Source organism: Paroedura picta, chromosome 12 (assembly GCF_049243985.1).
Source record: "Paroedura picta isolate Pp20150507F chromosome 12, Ppicta_v3.0, whole genome shotgun sequence".
Taxonomy (NCBI): domain Eukaryota; kingdom Metazoa; phylum Chordata; class Lepidosauria; order Squamata; family Gekkonidae; genus Paroedura; species Paroedura picta.
Window position 1 is genome coordinate 41,595,840 of NC_135380.1, and position 20,971 is coordinate 41,616,810.

Consider the following 20,971-nt stretch of genomic DNA (forward strand, 5'->3'; position numbering starts at 1 on the left):
GTAAGCCACTTTGAGACTCCTTCGGGTAGAGAAAAGCGGCATATAAGAATCAACCCTTCTTCTTCAGTAATCTCAGTGCTCTCTCAGCCTCACCCACCTCACAGGGTGTCTGTTGTGGGGAGAGGAAAGGGAAGGCGACTGCAAGCCACTTTGAGCCTCCTTCAGATAGAGAAAAGCGGCATATAAGAACAAGCTCTTCTTCTGATCTTCATGGAGACCTCATATCAGGTTTTTGAATCCAGGCAGCAAGGCCGGAAAAAACCTGGATGTCGGGCAACTGCATCACAATGGTTAAGGCTGGGGAGAGAAGCTAGGGGGTGCGATATGGAGCAAAGAGTTCTATGTAGAAGTAACCCAGGTTTAAGTCCAGTCGTTGCCTGGATGGATGCACAGAAAGATGTCATTGATCACTATGAAGGCTGTGACCAGAGCTACCTTTTGTTGGCGGGTACCTTCTCTCTCTCTGGAGTCATGTTTCTCCATTCTTTCTCACAGTGTTTGATGCACTGGTTGTTCCCCATCCAACTCTTAAAAACTCTCACTCCCAAATGCCTTGGTTGAATTTCCAGAAAAAGAAGATGGACTGGGTTTTTTTGTACCTTGCTTTTTGCCACTCACAGAAGTCTCAAAGCAGCCTGCAATCGCCTTCCCTTCCTCTCCCCATAACAGGCACCCTGTGAGGTAGGTGGGGCTGAGAGAGCTCTGAGAGAACTGTGACTAGCCCAAGATCACCCAGCTGGCTGCATGTGTCTGAAAGAGGCCCACAATTGTCTTTGCTTCCCCTCCCCATAACAGGTACCTTGTGAGAGAATTGGGGCTGGGAGAGCTCTGAGAGAAACCTGGTGCTAACCCAAGATCACCTAGCAGGCCTTAAGTATCTCAAAGCAGCTGACCAGTCACAGTTCCCTCAGAGCTCTCTCAGCTCCTCCTACCTCACAGAGTGCCTGGCGTGGGGAGAGGAAGGGAAGGTCATGACCTTCCCTTCCTCTCCCCACGCCAGGCACTCTGTGAGGTAGGAGGAGCTGAGAGAGCTCTGAGGGAACTGCGACTGGCCCAAGGTCACCCAGCTGGCTGCCTGTGGTGGAGAAGTGGGGACTCAGACCTGGTTCTCCAGATGAGAGGTTGCAGCTCTTAACCACGATGCCACTCTGGCTCTCCGCCATCGTGATGAAATTTGAGTCAGGTTTGGCAATCCACGGGCAATCCCATCTGTGCCACCTTGAGCTCTGTGGAAGAAAGGCAGGGTGCAACCGAAATAAATTAAATACCAGATGTCACTCATCAATTACACTTGGGGGGGTCCGTAGCCCCCCACACGGGTGGCATCAACCCAACCGCTCGCTCTGGCTTTCCCTTCCCCAAAGGAAAGGGCCTGTGATGTAACCCAGTCACCGACTTGGCGGTTGGGAGCAAAAGGAGATTTGGAAGAAGCCGGAGCTACAGAGACGGCGCAGGGGAAGGAAACCAACTGTACAAACATTCTCAGATGTCCCACTCATCAAATGAGCCTGAGGAGCTGGGGTGATAAACAGGAACGGATGGTGAGTCGGTGACAAGCAGCCGGCCCCGGTCTGCCAAAGCCACAGTGGGACCTGGCGCGTGCCTGGAATGTCGAGAGGGAAGGATGCCATTATGGCCCCCACCTCACCCCCACGGCCATGGGAGGGGGTGGGGAGAAAGACCTTTCCAGTAACACCAGAGATGCAATGGCAGGCATGAGAGGCTAGGTCGTAAGCCAGATGGGGAGCAGCTTTTGGAGCACTGAAGTCTCCAAGCGTTTCTCTCCGGTGACCTGTCTTCTCTGGTATCTTCACAGTCTGCTGGGAGAGAGCAAACACAGATGGGCCATTAAGAGTGGCCAAGTGTAGTCTTCAGATGGCAGAGATCAGTCCCCCTGGAGACAATGGCTGCTTTATGAAGTGGCATCTGGTACAGGGAAGAAGGAGATGGATTTTATACCCTGCTTCTCACTGCCCTGTGAGGTAGGTGAAGCTCAGAGAGTTCTGACAGAACTGCTTTGTCAAGACGTTACTATCAGGGCTGTGACGAGCCCAAGGTCACCCAGCTGGCTGCCTGTGGAGGAGGAGTGGGGAATCAGACCAGGTTCGCCAGATTAGAACCCACCAGTTTTAACCTGGGTAGTCTGTCCCTCTGGGAAATTAGTTGTGTGAGTTATACTGGTCCAAAGCCAGTAATTTCACTGGCAGAAGTCTGGATTGAATTGCCCTGTCAAGAGCGCAGCAGACTGGCCCTGCGGGAAAGAGTCTCACTAGAGTGGCCAGATGGGTAAGAAATATGTAGAACAGGGTGGGCAAACTGTGGCCCTCCAGATGTCCATGGACTACAGTTCCCATGAGGGTGTCAGGATCAGTCCAGGTTTGGTAGAGGGGCTCATGGGAATTGTAGTCCATGGACATCTGGAGCACCATGGTTTGCCCACCCCTGATGTAGAAACTAGAATGTAAATGTTATGAAATGCAGATAAACATCTGCCAGCTGGTGCAGATCAAGATGACTCGGGGGGGGGGGTCATGGCTGGTCAAACTGTGACTCTCCAGATGTCCATGGACTACAATTCCCATGAGCCCCTGGCTGGCAGGAGCTCATAGGAATTGTAGACCATGGACATCTGGAGAACCACAGTTTGGTCTCCCCTGGTAGAGTTGAATACTCTACTGAATACTCCCCTGGTAGAGTTGAATACTCATGTGGTGTGGAGGAAGCAGGCAGAGTTCATTTCATCTCCCTCTCCCTCAGCTCTTCAAGGGGCTCATTCCACCAGGTGGGAGCCAGGGCCGTGAAGGTCCTGGTCGAGGCCAGGTGCACTTCCTGGGGGTCCAGGACAACCAGCAGATTCATACCCGCAGAGCAAGCGGTCACGCAGATAGGTAGGACCTAGCCACGTATAGCCTTAAAGGTCAAAGCCAAAACCTTGAACTTGATCCAGAAGCTAACTGGCAACCAATGTAGCTGCTGTGGCATCGGCTGGACATGGACCTCCATGATGACCTAGTGAGGATCTGTGCAGCCGCATTCTGTACCAGTTGTAATTTCCGGGTCAGGGACAAGGGTAGGTCTGCATAGAGCGAGTTATAGAAGTCTAGTCTGGAAGTGACCGTTGCATGGCCAAGTGTTCCAGGGACAGGTAGAGCACTAGTAGCCATGCTTGGCGCAGATGGAAAAACGCCATTTGGGTTGCCTTCGTGATCTGGGCCTCCATAGACCAGGAGGCATCAAAGATCACCCCCAAATTCCTGGCCATTGGTGCAGATGTAAGTTGCACCCCATCCAGGGAGGGGAGCGCGCTTCCTGATCCTGCCCCCTTCTGTCCAGCCACAGGATCTTCACCTTGGAGGGGTTGAGTTTCAGACAAGTCTGCCTGAGTCATCCAGCCACGGCTTCCAAACAACTGGCAAATGTTTCCAGGGGAAATCTGACTGGCCATCCATCAGGAGATAGAGCTGGGTGTCACCGGCATATTGCTAACACCCCAGGCCAAAGCTCTGGACCAGCTGGGCCAGTGGGCACATATAGATGTTTAAAAGTGTTGGGAAGAGTATCGCCCCTTGTGGTACTCCGCATGGGAGCACAAATGGGTCAGATAACTCATCCCCCATGGCAACCCCCTGTGTCCAGTTCTTAAGAAAGTAGCCCAGCCACTATAAGGCTGTTCCCCCAATCCTGACACCAGTGAGGTGGTGAACCAATAGCTTGTGATCGACCACATCAAATGCGTCCGAGAGATCTAACAAAATGAGAATGGCCGAACCGCCCAATCCAGCTGGCACCCAAGATCATCCGTCACGGTCTCGACTCCATGGCCAGGACGGACGCCAGACTGGGCTTCAGACCCTATGTGAGAGATAGTACTGGCAAGAAATTTAAGTTACTTTCCCCCGTGGAACACCCCCCCCCCCACCAACATGCAAGAACTTAAAGCAGGGGTAGTCAAACTGCGGCCCTCCAGATGTCCATGGACTATAATTCCCATGAGCCCCTGCCAGTGAACGCTCATGGGAATTGTAGTCCATGGACATCTGGAGGGCTGCAGTTTGACTGTTGTTGTTATGTGCGAAGTCGTGTCCGACCCATCGCGACCCCATGGACAATGATCCTCCAGGCCTTCCTGTCCTCTACCATTCCCCGGAGTCCATTTAAGTTTGCACCTACTGCTTCAGTGACTCCATCCATCCACCTCATTCTCTGTCGTCCCCTTCTTCTTTTGCCCTCGATCTCTCCCAGCATTAGGCTCTTCTCCAGGGAGTCCTTCCTTCTCATGAGGTGGCCAAAATATTTGAGTTTCATCTTCAGGATCTGGCCTTCTAAAGAGCAGTCAGGGCTGATCTCCTCGAGGACTGACCGGTTTGTTCGCCTTGCAGTCCAAGGGACTCGCAAGAGTCTTCTCCAGCACCAGAGTTCAAAAGCCTCAATTCTTTGACGCTCGGCCTTCCTTATGGTCCAACTTTCGCAGCCATACATTGCAACTGGGAAGACCATAGCCTTGACTAAACGCACTTTTGTTGGCAGGGTAATGTCTCTGCTTTTTAGGATGCTGTCTAGATTTGCCATAGCTTTCCTCCCCAGGAGCAAGCGTCTTTTAATTTCTTTGCTGCAGTCCCCATCTGCAGTGATCTTGGAGCCCAGGAAAATAAAATCTGTCACTATCTCCATTTCTTCCCCTTCTATTTGCCAGGAATTGAGAGGGCCGGATGCCATGATCTTTGTTTTCTTGATGTTGAGTTTCAAGCCAACTTTTGCACTCTCCTCCTTCACCCGCATCAACAGGCTCTTTAGTTCCTCTTCACTTTCTGCCATTAGAGTGGTATCATCTGCATATCTGAGGTTGTTGATATTTCTCCCTGCAATCTTGATCCCAATTTGTGACTCCTCTAATCCCGCATTTCTCATGATGTGCTCTGCATACAAGTTAAATAGGCAAGGCGACAGTATACAGCCTTGCCGAACTCCTTTCTCAATTATGAACCAGTCAGTGATTCCATGTTCAGTTCTCACTGTTGCTTCTTGACCTGCATATAAATTTCTCAAGAGACAAATAAGATGCTCTGGTATTCCCATCTCTTTAAGAACTTGCCACAATTTGTTGTGCTCCACACAATCAAAGGCTTTAGCATAGTCAATTAAGCAGAAGTAGACGTTCTTCTGGTACTCCCTAGCTTTCTCCATGATCCAGCGTATGTTGGCAATTTGATCTCTAGTTCCTCTGCCTCTTCGAAATCCTGCCTGTACTTCTGGAAGTTCTCGGTCCACATATTGCTGGAGCCTAGCTTGTAGGATTTTGAGCATAACTTTGCTAGCATGAGAAATTAGTGCAATGGTGCGGTAGTTTGAACATTCTTTGGCATTGCCCTTCTTTGGGATTGGAATGTAAACTGACCTTTTCCAATCCTGTGGCCATTGTTGAGTTTTCCAAATTTGCTGGCATATTGAGTGTAGCACTTTTACTGCATCGTCCTTTAAGATTTTGAATAGTTCAACTGGAATGCTGTCACTACCACTAGCTTTATTGTTGCTCAGACTTCCTAAGGCCCATTTGACTTCACATTCCAGGATGTCTGGCTCCAGGTCAGTAACTACCCCATTGTGGTCATCAGGGATGTTAAGCTCGCTCTTGTATAGTTCTTCTGTATAATTTTGCTACCTTTGTTTGATCTCTTCTGCTTCTGTGAGGTCCCTACCATTTTGGTCCCTTATCATACCCATCTTTGCATGAAACGTTCTCTTCATATCTCCAATTTTCTTGAAAAGATCTCTGGTCCTCCCCATTCTATTGTTTTCTTCTATTTGCTTGCACTGTTCATTTAAGAAGGCATTCTTATCTCTTCTAGCTTTTCTCTGGAATTCTGCATTCAATTGGGTGTATCTTTCTCTTTCTCCCTTGCCTTTCACTTCCCTTCTCTCCTTAGCTATTTGTAAAGCTTCCTCAGACAGCCATTTTGATTTCTTGCATTTCTTTTTCTTTGGGATGGTTTTAGTTGCTACCTCTTGTACAATGTTGCGAACCTCCGTCCATAGTTCTTCAGGCACTCTGTCTATCAGATCTAATTCCTTAAATCTATTTGTCACCTCCACTGTGTATTCGTCGGGGATATGATTTAGTTCATACCTGAGTGGCCTAGTGCTTTTCCCTACTTTCTTCAATTTAAGCCTAAATTTTGCAACAAGAAGCTCATGATCTGAACCACAATCAGCTCCTGGTCTTGTTTTTATTGACTGGATAGAACTTTTCCATCTTTGGCTGCAGAGCACATAGTCAATCTGATTTCTGTGTTGACCGTCTGGTGATGTCCATGTGTAGAGTCGTCTCTTGGGTTGCTGGAAAAGAGTGTTTGCTATGACCATTGTATTCTCTTGACAAAATTCTACCAGCCTGTGCCCTGCTTCATTTTGTACTCCAAGGCCAAACTTGCCTGTTATCCCGGTTATCTTTTGGCTTCCTACTTTAGCATTCCAATCCCCCATGATGATAAGCACATCATTTTTGGGCGTTGCTTCTAGAAGGTGTTGTAGGGCTTCATAGAACTGATCAACTTCATCCTCTTCAGCAGCAGTGGTTGGGGCGTAGACCTGGATCACTGTGATGTTGAATGGTTTGCCTTGGATTCGAACTGAGATCATTCTGTCATTTTGGGGATTGTATCCCAAGACTGCTTTTCCTACTCTCTTATTGATTATGAAGGCTACTCCATTTCTTCTGCGAGATTCTTGTCCACAGTAGTATACCTGATGGTCATCTGAATTAAATTCACCCATTCCTGTCCATTTTAGTTCACTGATTCCTAAAATGTCGATGTTCAGTCTTCTCATTTCTTGTTTAACCACGTCCAGCTTGCCTTGATTCATGGATCTGACGTTCCAGGTTCCTATGGAATAAAAATCTTTACAGCATCGGACTGTCTTTTCGCCACCAGTTACTTCCACAACTGAGCGTCCTTTCGGCTTTGGCCCAGCCGCTTCATTCATTCTGGCGCTACTCGTACTAGCCGTCTGCTCATCCCCAGTAGCACATTAGACACCTTCCGACCTGAGGGGCTCATCTTCCGGCGTCATATCGTTATGCCTATTGGAACTGTCCATAGAGTTTTCATGGCAAAGATACTGGAGTGGTTTGCCATTTCCTTCTCCAGTGGATCACCTTTTGTCAGAGCTCTCAGCTATGACCTGTCCGTCTTGGGTGGCCTTGCACGGCATAGCTCATAGCTTCACTGAACTACGCAAGCCCCCTTGCCACAACAAGGCAGCGATCCTTGAAGGGGGGCAGTTTGACTACCCCTGCCTTAAAGAGTGGCAGGCCTTAAAGACAGGAAGGGATGCTTGATCACGTTTCCTTGCTGCTGGGCAAATGAGGGCCTGTGTTGCACCAGGTCCGCAACCGTCCTGGACCAGTCTGACATTGAATGGAAGCGGAAATTAGCTCCATGACTGGACAAGTGCTGTGCCGGGCTGGATTCCCGATGCAGAACAGGTGTGGCTGTCTTTTTGGTGGTACTAGTCAACTTCCAGGTGGTGTATGGCGATCTCCTGGAATTACATCTGAGGGACCGTCTATCTCAGGGGTAGTCAAACTGTGGCCTTCCAGATGTCCATGGACTACAATTCCCATGAGCACATGGGAATTGTAGTCCATGGACATCTGGAAGGCCACAGTTTGACTACCCCTGGTCTATCTGAATACATTTCCCAGGGAGCTGTCCACTCTACCAACACCAACCGGCTGAGGACTCCTGGTCTCAAGGAAGTACATCTGGCCTTCTAAGCCCTGGCCCCGGCCTCAAGGAACAAGATCCCCAGGAGATCAAAGGCCCTGATGGAACTTATTAAATTCCGCAGGGCCAGCAAGGCCTTCCCTTTCCTCTGCCCACAACAGACACCCTGTGAGGGAGGTGAGGCTGAGAGAGCCTTGAGATTACTGCTCAGTCAGAACAGCTTTATCAGTGCTGTGGTGAGCCCCAGGTCACCCAGCTGGCTGCATGTGGGGGAGTGCAGAATTGAACCTGGCATGCCAGATTAGAAATCCGCACTCTTAACCACAACACCAAGCTGGCTCAGAGATCAGCTCCCCTGGAGAAAACAGTTGCTTTGGAGGGTGGGCTCCATAGTATTATGCTCCTCCAAAGTGCCTCCCTGCCCACTCCTGCCTCCACTCCCAAAGACTCCAGGTATTTCCCAACCCAGAGCTGGCAACCTGTCGTTGTAACACAGGTCTACCTTCCTAGAACTGCTTTCTCTTCTGAGTATTTTACCTTTCCTGCTTTTCTTCAGTTGCCCAATAGAGGGCAGGTTATGGTTATAAAATTTTGATGCTAGTTCTTAAAGCATGTCCAAGAGAATTTGGCATTTTAAAGATCTCCTGCAGGGGAAGATGGGCCCATCTTGTCAGATTTTATCTACATGGGTAACTTTTTACTTGTCTGCAGGAGATTTAGGTGTTCCGCAGGTCCTGCAAAACGGAGCTTATGGTTGAGGCCGGCACAGTGAGGAATATCTGATTTCTCCCATGTTAAGCAGTGGCTTGGCTATGTGTCATCTGTGCCCCTCATCCCACTTCCTCTATTAGATACTGCTGGGGGGATTGGAGGTTGGGTGACACCACCATGTTCTTTGGGATTTTTGACCTTTTTATATGACATTTACGCCCTAGTGTGTTTTAACAGGGTTTTATTGGAGTTTTATTATGGATAATTGTACCCCGCCATGAGCCAGTTCCAGGGGCAGTGGGAAATAAATTGAAATAATTAATAATAATAATACTCAAGGCTGTTTACAGAATGGAAAACAAGAATCCAATTAAAAGCTGCAATCTGGCAATAAATCGCATTGCAACATTTAGACAAGATAGAGTCACTTCCAGGGTTGATTCCAAATTTAGTACTGCAGTTTTAATTTGGCCAAAATATGCCCGATGCAAAGAAGGCTGCTGCAAGGCATGCTGGGGTAAATGATGTCATAGATTCTCTTAACTGGAAAATATTAAAATCTGCATATTTGGCCCATATCTCTGGCACTAGTAGGAATTTGTGGTGCCTTATAAAAAAGCTGAAGGAAATAAAGTGACAGTCCTAATACTCAGTTAAGTTAGGAGCTGATGGTATTCCTGGAGAATACCAGGTTCCACTTGGAAGTTGGCACCCCTATATTTGAAAGACCCTATTGAGAGATGGAAAGGAAAGGGTGGGGACCTTTTTTTCTGTTCTCACCCCCCAAAAATAGAAAATTGAGGAAACATTGAAATATAGGCAATATTTACTATTCTATGAAACAAACTAATTTTCTTGCTTTAACATAAAAAGCACAATTTATAACTTATAGCATATAAAATTCCAACATTTGACATTCTTATGGAATTTAAACGTTATGAATGCCTTAGTTTTGTACAAGCAAAAACAAGACAATTCCTCTCTCTATATAAATGCAACAATACAACAAATTGTAAATCAAGAAAAGTCCTGTTTATTATACAACCCTTGGAAAAACCAAAGAAAGAATACTCAATAATGCATGCTGAACAGGATTCTCAATGGAACCTAACTAAGTGACCGCAGGAGGCATTCTTCTTGGGTCTACTGATCCTCCATGTCATTTTGTATAAGCAAGATTGCAAATATACCCAGTAGTTGAGGAAAAAAAAGTAAGCCAATGCCCCCTATGCCATTTTAGCACATCTACCTCAATTTTTTGCAGGAGTGTTGCAGGAGTGTTGCAGATTGTGTACGACCTTGTGAATAACAAAAAATAAATAGCGTTACACAATGGTAACACTTCAGCAACATTAACGCTGTGCGGAATGGCCTCAGGTGTTCTTCTATGGTCAGAAGGTTTCAAAATGGCTGGGTTAACGAGAGTTAAATTATTAACAAAACTTTCATGGACTTTCCTCACCCATTAAATGTAGAGAAATCCTTTCCTTAGGTCAGGGGTAGTCAAACTGCGGCCCTCCAGATGTCCATGGACTACAATTCCCATGAGCCCCTGCAAGCATTCACTGGCAGGGGCTCATGGGAATTGTAGTCAATGGACATCTGGAAGGCCACATTTTGACTACCCCTGCAAGTTAGTTGTTATATTCTGGCCACTCCGCATGATGTCACCAACATCCAGCATCTGGAAAGTAACCAGCTAGCTATATCCTCCATTTTAAGGCGCTAGTTGGATAATAGCATAAAGTGGATTCCTCAACCTAAATAAGTGCCAGTTAGAGGAGAGCAACCAGCAGGGCACCAACAAAGGAAATGTGTGGAGGCAAAGAAGTCTCTCTCTGCCTCCAGTGTCCTAACCTCGCACACGTTTCCCTTTCCTTTCTCCCGGGGACTTTTTCTTTTTTTAAGCTAACTGCCAGGAGCAACGAATAGGCGTAAAAGTATGCAGGCAAAGCTAAAAATTATTTTCCCCCAAAGTTGTCATGCAAAAAAAGCCTCTCTAAAGTCCCCCCCCCCCTCTTCTGCAGATGTCTTTCTGTCCGAGGGGCTACGTGGTTTGCTGCAGGTCCACAAGCCGGTAATAGATGTCCCACTTCTAAAAAGCCCGACACCTTTTCCTCTCTCCCTATTGACAGAAGGCTGTTGGGCTGATGCCTTTTGCTTACATTTCTCCAGTTTATTGTTTACATCCAGGCCCTTCAAAGTTTTTTTCCATAGCTCCTTTCCTCCCTCCTGGAGTGGCACGAATACTTTGCAAGCCTTTTAAATGGCCAGCAACGTGCTTTTGCAGGATGATTTTTTTTTTTGCCTTTGATCCTGAGCCAGCTTTTGATCGCCAGGGGTGCTGGCTTCCCTCTGCGGGACATCCGGGCTTGCCTTGTGATACGGTTTCCATTGAGAGACACAGAATATCTAGCTAGCCCATACTGCCATATTTCACTCTGTGAAATCAAGGAGCTGACCCAATCTCTATGGTATCTACCATAGAGTTTTGGGGGTCCCTAGACTGGTGCTGGGGGAATGACTTATGGATCATTAGTCTAGAGCAGGGGTTACGGTTGTGCGATCTGGCTGTCGAAGCGGCCAGCTGCTACGGGCGAGAACGGCCACTTCGATAGGGGGGAATGGCTGCTTCGGCGGCCGAATCGCACCACCCTAGCAGGGGTGGCCAAACTGTGGTCCTCCAAATAGCCGTTCCCATGAGCATGCTGGCAGGAGCTCAAATAATGAACTGGAAGGGGCGGGTCCCAGTGAAGAGACAAATATAGAATAATACAGATGAACTGGGAAACCAATATGGCAATAAAAAATATCCAAATCCCAAGAGATTTCTTAATAAGCTGAAGTTGGTCCTTAAATATAAAGTATGTATTCATGACCATTGCTAGTTAATTTGCTAATATCAATGTTGAACAACTACTAATTTTACTTTTGTATTTTCCAAGAACCGTCCCTTGAAAAAGCTGTAGGCGAAACGCGTCGGGACTGGTGTGAAATAAGAATAAAAGAATTACTGGAACTGAAGAGAGACAACTCTGTATAAGTCCAGACAGGAGCTCAAGGCAACTGTAATCCATGGACATCTGAAGAGCCAAAGTTTGGCCACTCCTGCTCTAGGGTGATGCCAAAGCATTAGCAATACTTTCCCCTACCCCTGCCATGAAAACAGTGCCTTGGGAGAACAGGCACAGCCCTGGCGTTCCAAGGGCAGAAGCAAGAGAGAGGTTTTCTTTCCCCAGCCTTCATTCATATAGGAGAGGCAGCGTAGTTTAGTGGCTAGAGCGATGGACTGGTTTCTGGGAGAGCTAAAAGAGAGAAGAAGAGAGCAATGTCAGTGAGTTTGGGTCCCTGCTGGGGAGAAAGGCGAGGTTTTAATTCGTTAATTCATTTATACCCCCCTTTCTCCCCCAGGGGAGACCTAAAGTAACTTCCATCATTCTCCTTGATATGGATTATATAAATTCGTGGAACACAACTGAGTCACACACAAACTTTAGCTATAGTCTGTGAAATAAGTATAGTATATGAAATAAGATATATTCGTTGGTGATAGGTTAGACTGGGAGCCCTCTGCGTAACCTGACTGGTTGCAGGGGTAGTCAAACTGCGGCCCTCCAGATGTCCATGGACTACAATTCCCATGAGCCCCTGCCAGCATTCGCTGGCAGGGGCTCATGGGAATTGTAGTCCATGGACATCTGGAGGGCCGCAGTTTGACTACCCCTGGGTTAGAGGGACAGATAGGAAGTGAGTTTCAGGATACCCCATGATGACGTATCAAGGTCTTAAAAATGAGCTGCACTGATGCAGACTTCAGAGAATGCTCCAATTAGCTTTCTCTCCATGCTTGCAAACATGTATTCTAAATAAATCCTCTTGCTGCTTAGCTGTCTTTGTTGTGGTCTTGTAAATTTTACACTGCATGGTCCATAACATCCTTTTCCTGATTTTACCCTCACAACTATCCTGCGATGTAGGTCAGCCTAAGAGGGCATGACTGGCCCAAGGTCACCCAGCCAGAACTGGGGTCTCCAAGATATTAGCCTAACACCCTTAACCACTACCCCGCAAAGGACTAGCTAAAGAAATAAGTTATCTCACTCCCATTGTCTTTGTTTTTTTCTTGCAGCAAATCTGCCGGTGGCTGGAGGCATCCGGTTGCATAACTCTGTGGTCTTACAGAACTTCTCAAGCTCTGAATCCCAGTGATTCTGCAGAGGAGTCTTTGGGCTCTTTCTCTAGCTGGGGTTGGGGGTCTCCAGTCGCCTCTTGCTGTCAGCGCACGCTCCGCAGCTGGGTTTTGCATCACTTAAAAAAAAATTGCATAAAAGCAGCATTTCCTCTTGGTGTTTTGGCAGGCAAGAACTTGGCAGGCCCTCCTTGAAAGGGAGTGAATTTCCTGCCTCTGTGGGTCATCAAGGCAGAGGCCAGCCAGCGACGCTCAGTCAGGCAGAGGGAGCTTGGAGGAGACGCACGGGCCCGTCTCTGGTGAACCCCCATTGTGGCTCTCGGCAGCCTGGCCTTGCGTTCCCAGCCTGCCGCCTGGCCGTGATCCTCAGAGCTATCGGAACGTCCCAAGGCTGGAGTGGAGAACAGCTGAGCTGCCCCGCCGGTCTCTCTTGTGTCCCGTCGTGAAACCCTGCAGTCCAGCGGACATCAGCCTGCCTAACCTTCTGCCTTTGGACACAGGCTAAGAGCAGCCGGGAAAGGATCGGATTGCGGATCATGGACGGTGTTCAGTGTCTTGCGTTGCTTCTGGCCTTCAGCTTGGTCACCAGTGCAAGTAAGTGGCCTGCTTCGGTGTAGGGTGGCCAGGGAACCCCCAGGCCACCGGTGGGGGGTGGGCTGGGGCTTGGGTTTCCAGATCCAGGCTGGGAAATTCTCGGAGATTTAGGACCGGAGACTAGGGATCTCGGTGAGATGAAACGGCATAAAGGCCACACTCTGAAGCATCCATTTTCTCCAAGGGAACTGATTTCTGTCATCTGGGCATGAGCTGTATTTCTGGGAAAGCCCCAGGTCCCACCAGGAGGCTGGCATCCGAGTTTAAGGGATCGGGCCCAGGGATTTTGCTGCGTGCCTGCAGCAGCCGGCTCTTGCCCCATCCATGAATGGGCACACTCAACTCTAATTTTATCTTGTAACCCGCCACGAGCCAGCTTTGCTGAGAGTGGCGGATAATAATAATAATAATAATAATAATAATAATAATAATAATAATAATAATAATAATAATAGGCAGTCTGATAAAAGAGAATGGCAAAGGACTAAAGTTTGTGTATAGAAATTGGCTAGGAGGGGCAGTGGACATGCTCGCCCCTGGAAAGGGATTTTTAAAGCTGGCGAAAGCAGTTTTGGAGCTAAAAGCATTTTCAGTCTCTTTCTCCTTCTCTCTCTCTCTCTCTCTCTCTCTTTCTCTCTGACATGATTTCAGCCCAGTATCTACCACCAGCACCTTAGGGAACAACCAAGGTGTAAGTTTGCTTGTGTAGCATATAAGCAAGCTTATACCTTTTAATGTTTATATCCTGGAAATCTTGTTGGTTTTTAAGGTGCTACTGGACCCGAACCTCGCTGTCCTGTGGACTAACACCTGAAACTCTCTCAGACAAGAGGGCAACGGTACAGATCTCGCAGAAATGTGTCACATCTATGGTCCTTGTGACAGTACTTGGCTCACGGAGAGAGCCAGGTTGGCGTTGTGGATAAGAGCGGCGGCCTTTAATCCGGAGAGCCGGCTTTGATTCCTGAAACTCTCTCGGAAGATTTGATTCCCCAATCTTCTGCAGACAGCTGTGTGACTTTGGTCTAGTCACAGTTCTCTCAGAATCCTCTCAGCCCAACCTACCTCACAGGGTGTCTATTTTGAGGAGAGGAAGGGTATGTGATTGTGAGCCTGTTTGAAACACATGAGGCCTGCAAGGTGACCTTGGGTCAGTCATGGTTCCCTCATAACTCTCAGCCTCACTTGCTTCACTGGGTGCCATTTCCAGGGAGACAAAGGGAAGACCATTGTAAACCCCGAAGAAGAAGAAGAAGAAGAGCTGGTTCTTATATACCACTTTTCTCTACCCGAAGGAGGCTCAAAGCAGCTTACAGTCGCCTTCCCTTTCCTCTCCCCACAACAGACACCCTGTGGGGTGGGTGAGGCTGAGAGAGCCCTGAGATTACTGAAGAAGAAGAAGAGTTGGTTCTTATATGCCGCTTTTCTCTAGCTGAAGGAGTCTCAAAGCAGGTTCCATTCACCTTCCCTTTCCTCTCCCCACAACAGACACCCTGTGAGGGAGGTGAGGCTGAGAGAGCCCTGATATTACTGAAGAAGAAGAGTTGATTCTTATATGCTGTTTTTCTCTACCTGAAGGATGCTCAAAGTGGCTTCTCCTCACAACAGACACCCTGAGAGGTGGGTGAGGCTGAGAGAGCCCTGATATTACTAAAGAAGTTGGTTCTTATATGCCGCTTTTCCCTACCCGAAGGAGGCTCAAAGCACCTTCCCTTTCCTCTCCCCACAACAGACACCCTGTGAGGTAGGTGAAGCTGAGAGAGCCCTGATATCACTGCCCGGTCAGAACAGCTTTATCAGTGCCGTAAGGAGCCCAAGGTCACCCAGCTGGCTGCATGTGGGGGAGTGCAGAATTGAACCCAGCTTGACAGATTAGAAGTCCGCACTCCTAACCACTAACCAAACTCTTTTGGTTAGTAAAAAGTGGTGTACAAAAAGCCCAGCTTTTCTTTTGTCATCTATAAATTCTCAGCTCAGTAAATGAAGTTTTCTCCCTTCATTTGTAATAACCTATCACCAAATGTATGTGTAGAGAGATCCAAGTTGGTCGCTGTGTTGGTCCAGGAGCACCTTGAAGGCCAACAAAGTTTTGAAAGGAAGTGGCACAGTTCTGCCACAGTGGGAGGCTTACCAGGTTCCCCACCTGCAGATGGTGCTCGCAGACTCTTATTTGTGCACCAAGGGTGGCTGCCACAGGCCAGAGAGACATCTGCATAATATAGTTGTCCACGCTTCATCTTGACTTATTTGTTCCGCACACTTTAAATGCACTTTAGATGTAGATTTTGTTGCAAAAGCAGACTACACACTGGAAGTGCATTATCCAACATGTAGTTGGAGGCCCAGAGAGAGCTGCTCAATTTCTCTACCATTTTTGTGGATTCCCAAATCTTTTCAGATGTAGTTCAATGCTCCAGTGAACCATCCTGTGCTCAGGCTGGGTTGCTGGTGGTTTGAAAGGACTTCTGCATTCATCCCCTTGCTGCTGTTTCAGTGAGTTCGCAATAGAAATGCAACTGTCTGCAAATTGCCACTAATGAGAAGGGCAAAAGTTGCAGTGAGGTCATTTGTGATGCAAATCAGCCTTCTAGCCAGTGCTAAGTATTTATTAATTTGTTTGTTTTAAGCAGCCACCCAAAATAAAATGACTTTGTCTAGGTTGCTCATCTATATTAATTACCTTTCTTCTGCTTTGCCTTTTGGCCACGCATAGGAGCATCCATTCCCATAAAAGAGACCCAAGAGAATTGTAGTCCATGGACATCTGGAGGGCCGCAGTTTGACTACCCCTGGTTTAGTGTGACCACGCCGCAGCTGCCCTTTCCTTGGTGACAACAAAGATGAGCAGTCTGGCAAGATCTGAGGTGGCATCCCCCAGTATAGTTGCGGCACAGAAAGGCCCCGGGAGGGAGGGGGCTTTCTCCCCATTGAGGCCCCCAAATGGCTCCCTTCTTTCTTTCCTTCTCCTCTTCAACATGAGGATGATATCAAAAGACAGGATTGGTGTAGTTTATGTGGTCCAAGACGGGATCATTGGATTGTTCAAATTAAGATCATAGGAATGTAAGAAAAGCCCTGTTGGATCAGACCATCTAGTCCAGCATCCTGTCTCACACAGCAACCACCCGGTTCTTGTGGGAAGTCAACAACAGGGCACAGAGGTCAAGGCCTTCATAAGGACATCAGAAGAGCCCTGCTGGATCATACCCCAGTGGGCCATCCATTCCAGCATCCTGCCACATATAGCAGCCAAGCAGTTCCTCTGGAGGGCCAGCAATAGAGACCTTCATATGAACATCAGAAGAGCCTTGCTGGATCATACCCCAGTGGCCCATCTAATTCAGCATCCTGCCTCACATAGCAGCCCACCAGTTCCTCTGGAAGACCAGCAACAGGGCATAGAGTCTGAGTTCTTCCCCTGATGTTGCCTCTTGGTTTGGGATTCAGAGGCTTCTGAAAGTGGAGTTTCCCCTTCAGCCACCATGGCTAGTAGCCACTGATAGACTTATCCTCCATGAATCTGTCTAGTCCCCTTTTAAAGCTGTTCATACCTGTGGCTATCACTTGAGAGCCAGTTTTGTGTAGTGGTTAGGAGTGCGGACTTCTAATCTGGCATGCCGGGTTCAATTCTGCGCTCCTCCAAATGCAGCCAGCTGGGTGACCTTGGCTTTGCCATGGCACTGATAAAACTGTTCTGACCGAGCAGTGTCTGTTGTGGGGAGAGAAAAGGGAAGGTGACTGTAAGCCACTTTGAGCCTCCTTCGGGTAGAGAAAAAGTGGCATATAAGAACTAACTTTTCTTCTTCTTCTTCTATATCTCCTGGCAACAAATTTCACATCTTAACCACTCTTTGTGTAAAGTAGTATAGTTTGTCGGTCCTGAACCTACTATCCATTAGCTTCATTGGATGCCCTCGAGTTCTAGTATTTTGGGAGATGGAGAAAACTTTCTCTTTCTCAACTCCACCCCCTTGCGTAATTTTATAAACCTCTATCACATCCCTGCTTTGTCATCTTTTGAGAGCCAGTGTGGAGTAGTGGTGGAGTCTAATCTGGAGGTTTGATCCTCCCATTCCTCCACATGCAGCCAGCTTGGCTAGTCACAGTTCTCTAGTTGCTCTCTCAGCCCCAACAACCTCACAGGGTGTCTGTTGTACAGAGAGGAAAGGAAAGGTATTTGGAAGCTACCTTAGAACCCCTTCAGGTAGTGAAAAGCGGGGTGTAAAAAGTAGTTTTTCTTCTTATTTTAAACTGCAAAGTCCTCATGGGAAAGGTGCTCTAAACCAGGGGTAGTCAACCTGTGGTCCTCCAGATGTTCACAGACTACAATTCCCATGAGCCCCTGCCAGCAAACTCTGGCAAGGGCTCATTGGAATTGTAGTCCGTGAACATCTGGAGGACCACAGGTTGACTACCCCTGCTCTAAACCCCTTACAATCTCAGTCACCCTCCTCTGCATTTTTTCTAGCCCTGCAATATCCCTTGGTATTCCAAATGAGGCCATGCCATAGATCAGGGGTAGTCAAACTGCGACCCTCCAGATGTCCATGGACTACAATTCCCATGAGCCCCCTGCCAGCATTCGCTGGCAGGGGGCTCTTGGGAATTGTAGTCCATGGACATCTGGAGGACCGCAGTTTGACTACCCCTGCCATAGATCTACGCAGGGGCATTAAAATAAGAATTATTAACCAAATAAAGCCAAGTAAAGTATGAACCCAGGTCAGGGCTTCAGTTTACTTTTTTTTCTCCACCACTTCTCAGCACATCTGGCACCACAATTCCTCTTTTTAAAAAATTCCAGGCCCCTGTAACTGTCCTGTTGTTTACCTTCTCCTTGGAAAAATGTCTTCTCTGTCGCGTCGAGTCCCTGAAAGGGTTTAATTGGATGTTCCATCTAAACATCCGGAAGAAGTTCCTGACAGTTAGAGCGGTTTCTCAGTGGAACAGGCTTCCTCGGGAGGTGGTGGGTTCTCCATCGTTGGAGATTTTTAAACAGAGGCTGGAGAACCATCTGACAGAGAGGCTGATTCTGTGAAGGTTCAAGGGGATGGCAGGTTACAGTGGGTGAGCGATAGAGTTGTGAATGTCCTGCACAGTGCAGGGGGTTGGACTAGATGACCCAGGAGGGCCCTTCCAACTCTATGATTCTATGAAGGCAGATTTTGAGCTTTTTTTTCAGGGCCATCCCTTGGCTGTGGAATGTGGAAGAAATAAGGAACGGGAAGAAAGTCTGTGACCACATGAAGACCACACTATGCTTATTCTTTATTAGTGTATGGTGTCTGTAGAGAAGCCAGGAGATCCGAGATTTGCATGGCAGCCAGACAAGGAATGTGCGTAGGAATTTTGCCATTGCCTGCCTCTGCGTCATGCCCCCTAGTGGCCCTTGGAGGAACTGCCACCCAAATCCTTGGACGTCTCCCATCCAAATACTAGCCAGGGTCAGCCCTGCTTAACTTCTGAGATCTGGTGGGACCAGGCCTGCCTTGGTTATCCAAGTCAGGGCAGCACCATGTTTCCCCTGAAAGACCAACTCACTAACCTCTGCTGTGGGAGGAAAGTGCTCCACATGGTGCTTTTCCACTGCCATAAGTCGGTCGCTCACTTTCCTCCCACATCCGAGATTAGCAGGCCGGTCCCTGCGGCAGTCTAAGTCCTCTTCTCTTTAGGGATAACCTACAGGGTCTAGAATGGGAAACTGTTCCCTGGCTAGAGGAGAGAGCTACTATGACTGGCAGAATGCTCAGGTTCACTTTTCAAATCCTGCTCCAACATGGCGGCATTGGTCCGTGTATGTGTTTGGGGGGGGGGGGTTAATGATAAAAGCTGATTATGTAGCCTTTGTTGCTTACTTGCTATCAGCTTGTCTAGCAAGGAACTTCCTTGGTACCGGAGATCCCATCGAAAACTGATATAGCAGGGGCCAAGTGGCATGCAAAACATGTGCTCGACCCGTGATCTTTGACCTTGGGAAGGATCACACCCAAAGTAGCCATTTCCCTAGCTGCTGGAAGCATCACAATGCCCTTTCAAAGAATGCTTACGGTAGACCCATATTGTTGATGTGAAAACATCATAATGGGACAGCCATAGGGAAAATCTTTAAGATATGCAACAGAAATCCGCTACGGAAGTAATTTTCGACCAGCATAAAGATACAAGCTGTAAACATCCAGGAGGCTGCCTGTGAGGGGCATGCTTCACTGGTGAGCCAGACTCCGTATGGAACGACCGCAGGCAGCAAGCATAATGCTCCAGTGTTGTATTGTGATATCTCTGTTACTTTTCGGACAATTTCGAAAGTTTAAAAACCAACAGCATCATCTCACCGAGATCTTTAATTTGACATAAAATAACCTGACATTAAAAAGCTAAAACTTTGTACAAATAATTTTTTTTAAAAACCCGAAGTTTTAATGTTTGATGCTTTTGCATTTATCTTATGTGACAATCAGATTCTTGCAACTTTTTCTTACTGGAGTAGCTAGGAATGAGACGTTAACACTAGGAATTCCTCTCCTTTCTTCTCCCCAGAGCATTTTGGGGATCGTAGTCTTGAGCAGGGATAGTCAACCTGTGGTTCTCCAGATGTTCATGGACTACAATCCCCATGAGCCCCTGCCAGCAAATGCTGGCAGGGGCTCATGGGAATTGCAGTCCATGGACATCTGGAGTACCACAGGTTGACTACGCTTGGTCTTGAGAATATCTGATAAGGGAACCCCTCATACTGTTGCATTCAGAATCTGGAAAGACCTAACTGCATTGCTTGAAGGATGGAGACGGTGCAGGAAGAGAAAAGTACAGTTTTTGGCAAGACGTATCTTAAAGGAGGGAGAGATGAGGGTTCCTCCTTGTGAAAAAAGAGGAAACAGTGAAAATTGCTGATTTTGCTTTTTATTTCCAGCGACTGAAGGAAGGGAAGGGAACAAAAGAAGATTGAAAGTGGGGCAAAGGGGAAGTGAAAGGATTGCTTTGATATGAAAAGCAGTTTTGTGGGGGTTTTTTTAAGAGAAAGAACGAGGATGAATTATTAGCCAAACAGCACAAGCATGAGATGAACGCTGGCGGGGGAGTTATTTAATCTGTGAAAAGTGAGCAGTACAATCCATTCCCCTATGTCTGTTTTTAATAAATCTCCCTCTCACAGAGAGTGAGAGAGTCAGAGGGAAGGAGAAATGGGTTGGGAGGGAGAAGTAGGAGAATTATAACAGATTGGGGCTGGGCTTGGCATGAAAACTTTTAAAAAGTGCAATTTGCAACTCATGCTTGCAAATCCTGCAGAAAAGCATTTTCATGTCCAAAGTTTAGACTTTTCTGTGTTTTTCTTTCTCCTGCAGCACGTGAGCAGATGAAATGGAGGTTAGAAAGCAGAATGTAGACAAGGGTCATGCCTCTTTGTGGCTCTTTCTAGATTTAGCAGCAGCCTTTGCTATAGTAGGCTGTGTAGTTTTGCTGTGATGTTGGGAAGCAGAAGTAGAATTGGGATGTGTTTTGGATTGGCTTAAACCATTCCTTATGTATTCTAGGGATGCCAGTCCCCAGTTGCACCTGGGGAATCTGCTGGCTTTACGCTTCATCTCCAGATGACACAGATCAGTTCTCCTGGAGAAAACGGCTCCTTTGGAGGGTGGTCTTCATAGCATTATACTCCACTGAGGTCCCTTCCTGTTTTCAATGGGGAACACCTGACCCCCGCCGACTCAGTTAAGAGACATGGGGTTATACTGGATCCAATGCTACTGCTGGA

General features: G+C 47.6%; 1 protein-coding gene across 2 annotated transcripts in view; it reads left to right on the plus strand.

The window, feature by feature from the left end:
- The first annotated feature begins 12,690 nt into the window (after positions 1–12,690).
- ENG (endoglin) overlaps positions 12,691–20,971 on the plus strand; it is a 77,633-nt gene continuing 69,352 nt past the window's right edge. The window contains exon 1 of one of the 2 annotated variants that reach the window (XM_077305181.1): positions 12,691–13,218. In XM_077305181.1, coding sequence (XP_077161296.1) covers positions 13,161–13,218 — 58 coding nt within the window. In that variant the 5' untranslated portion in view covers positions 12,691–13,160. The remainder of the gene's footprint in view (positions 13,219–20,971) is intronic. The other variant, XM_077305180.1, reaches the window with a different exon arrangement.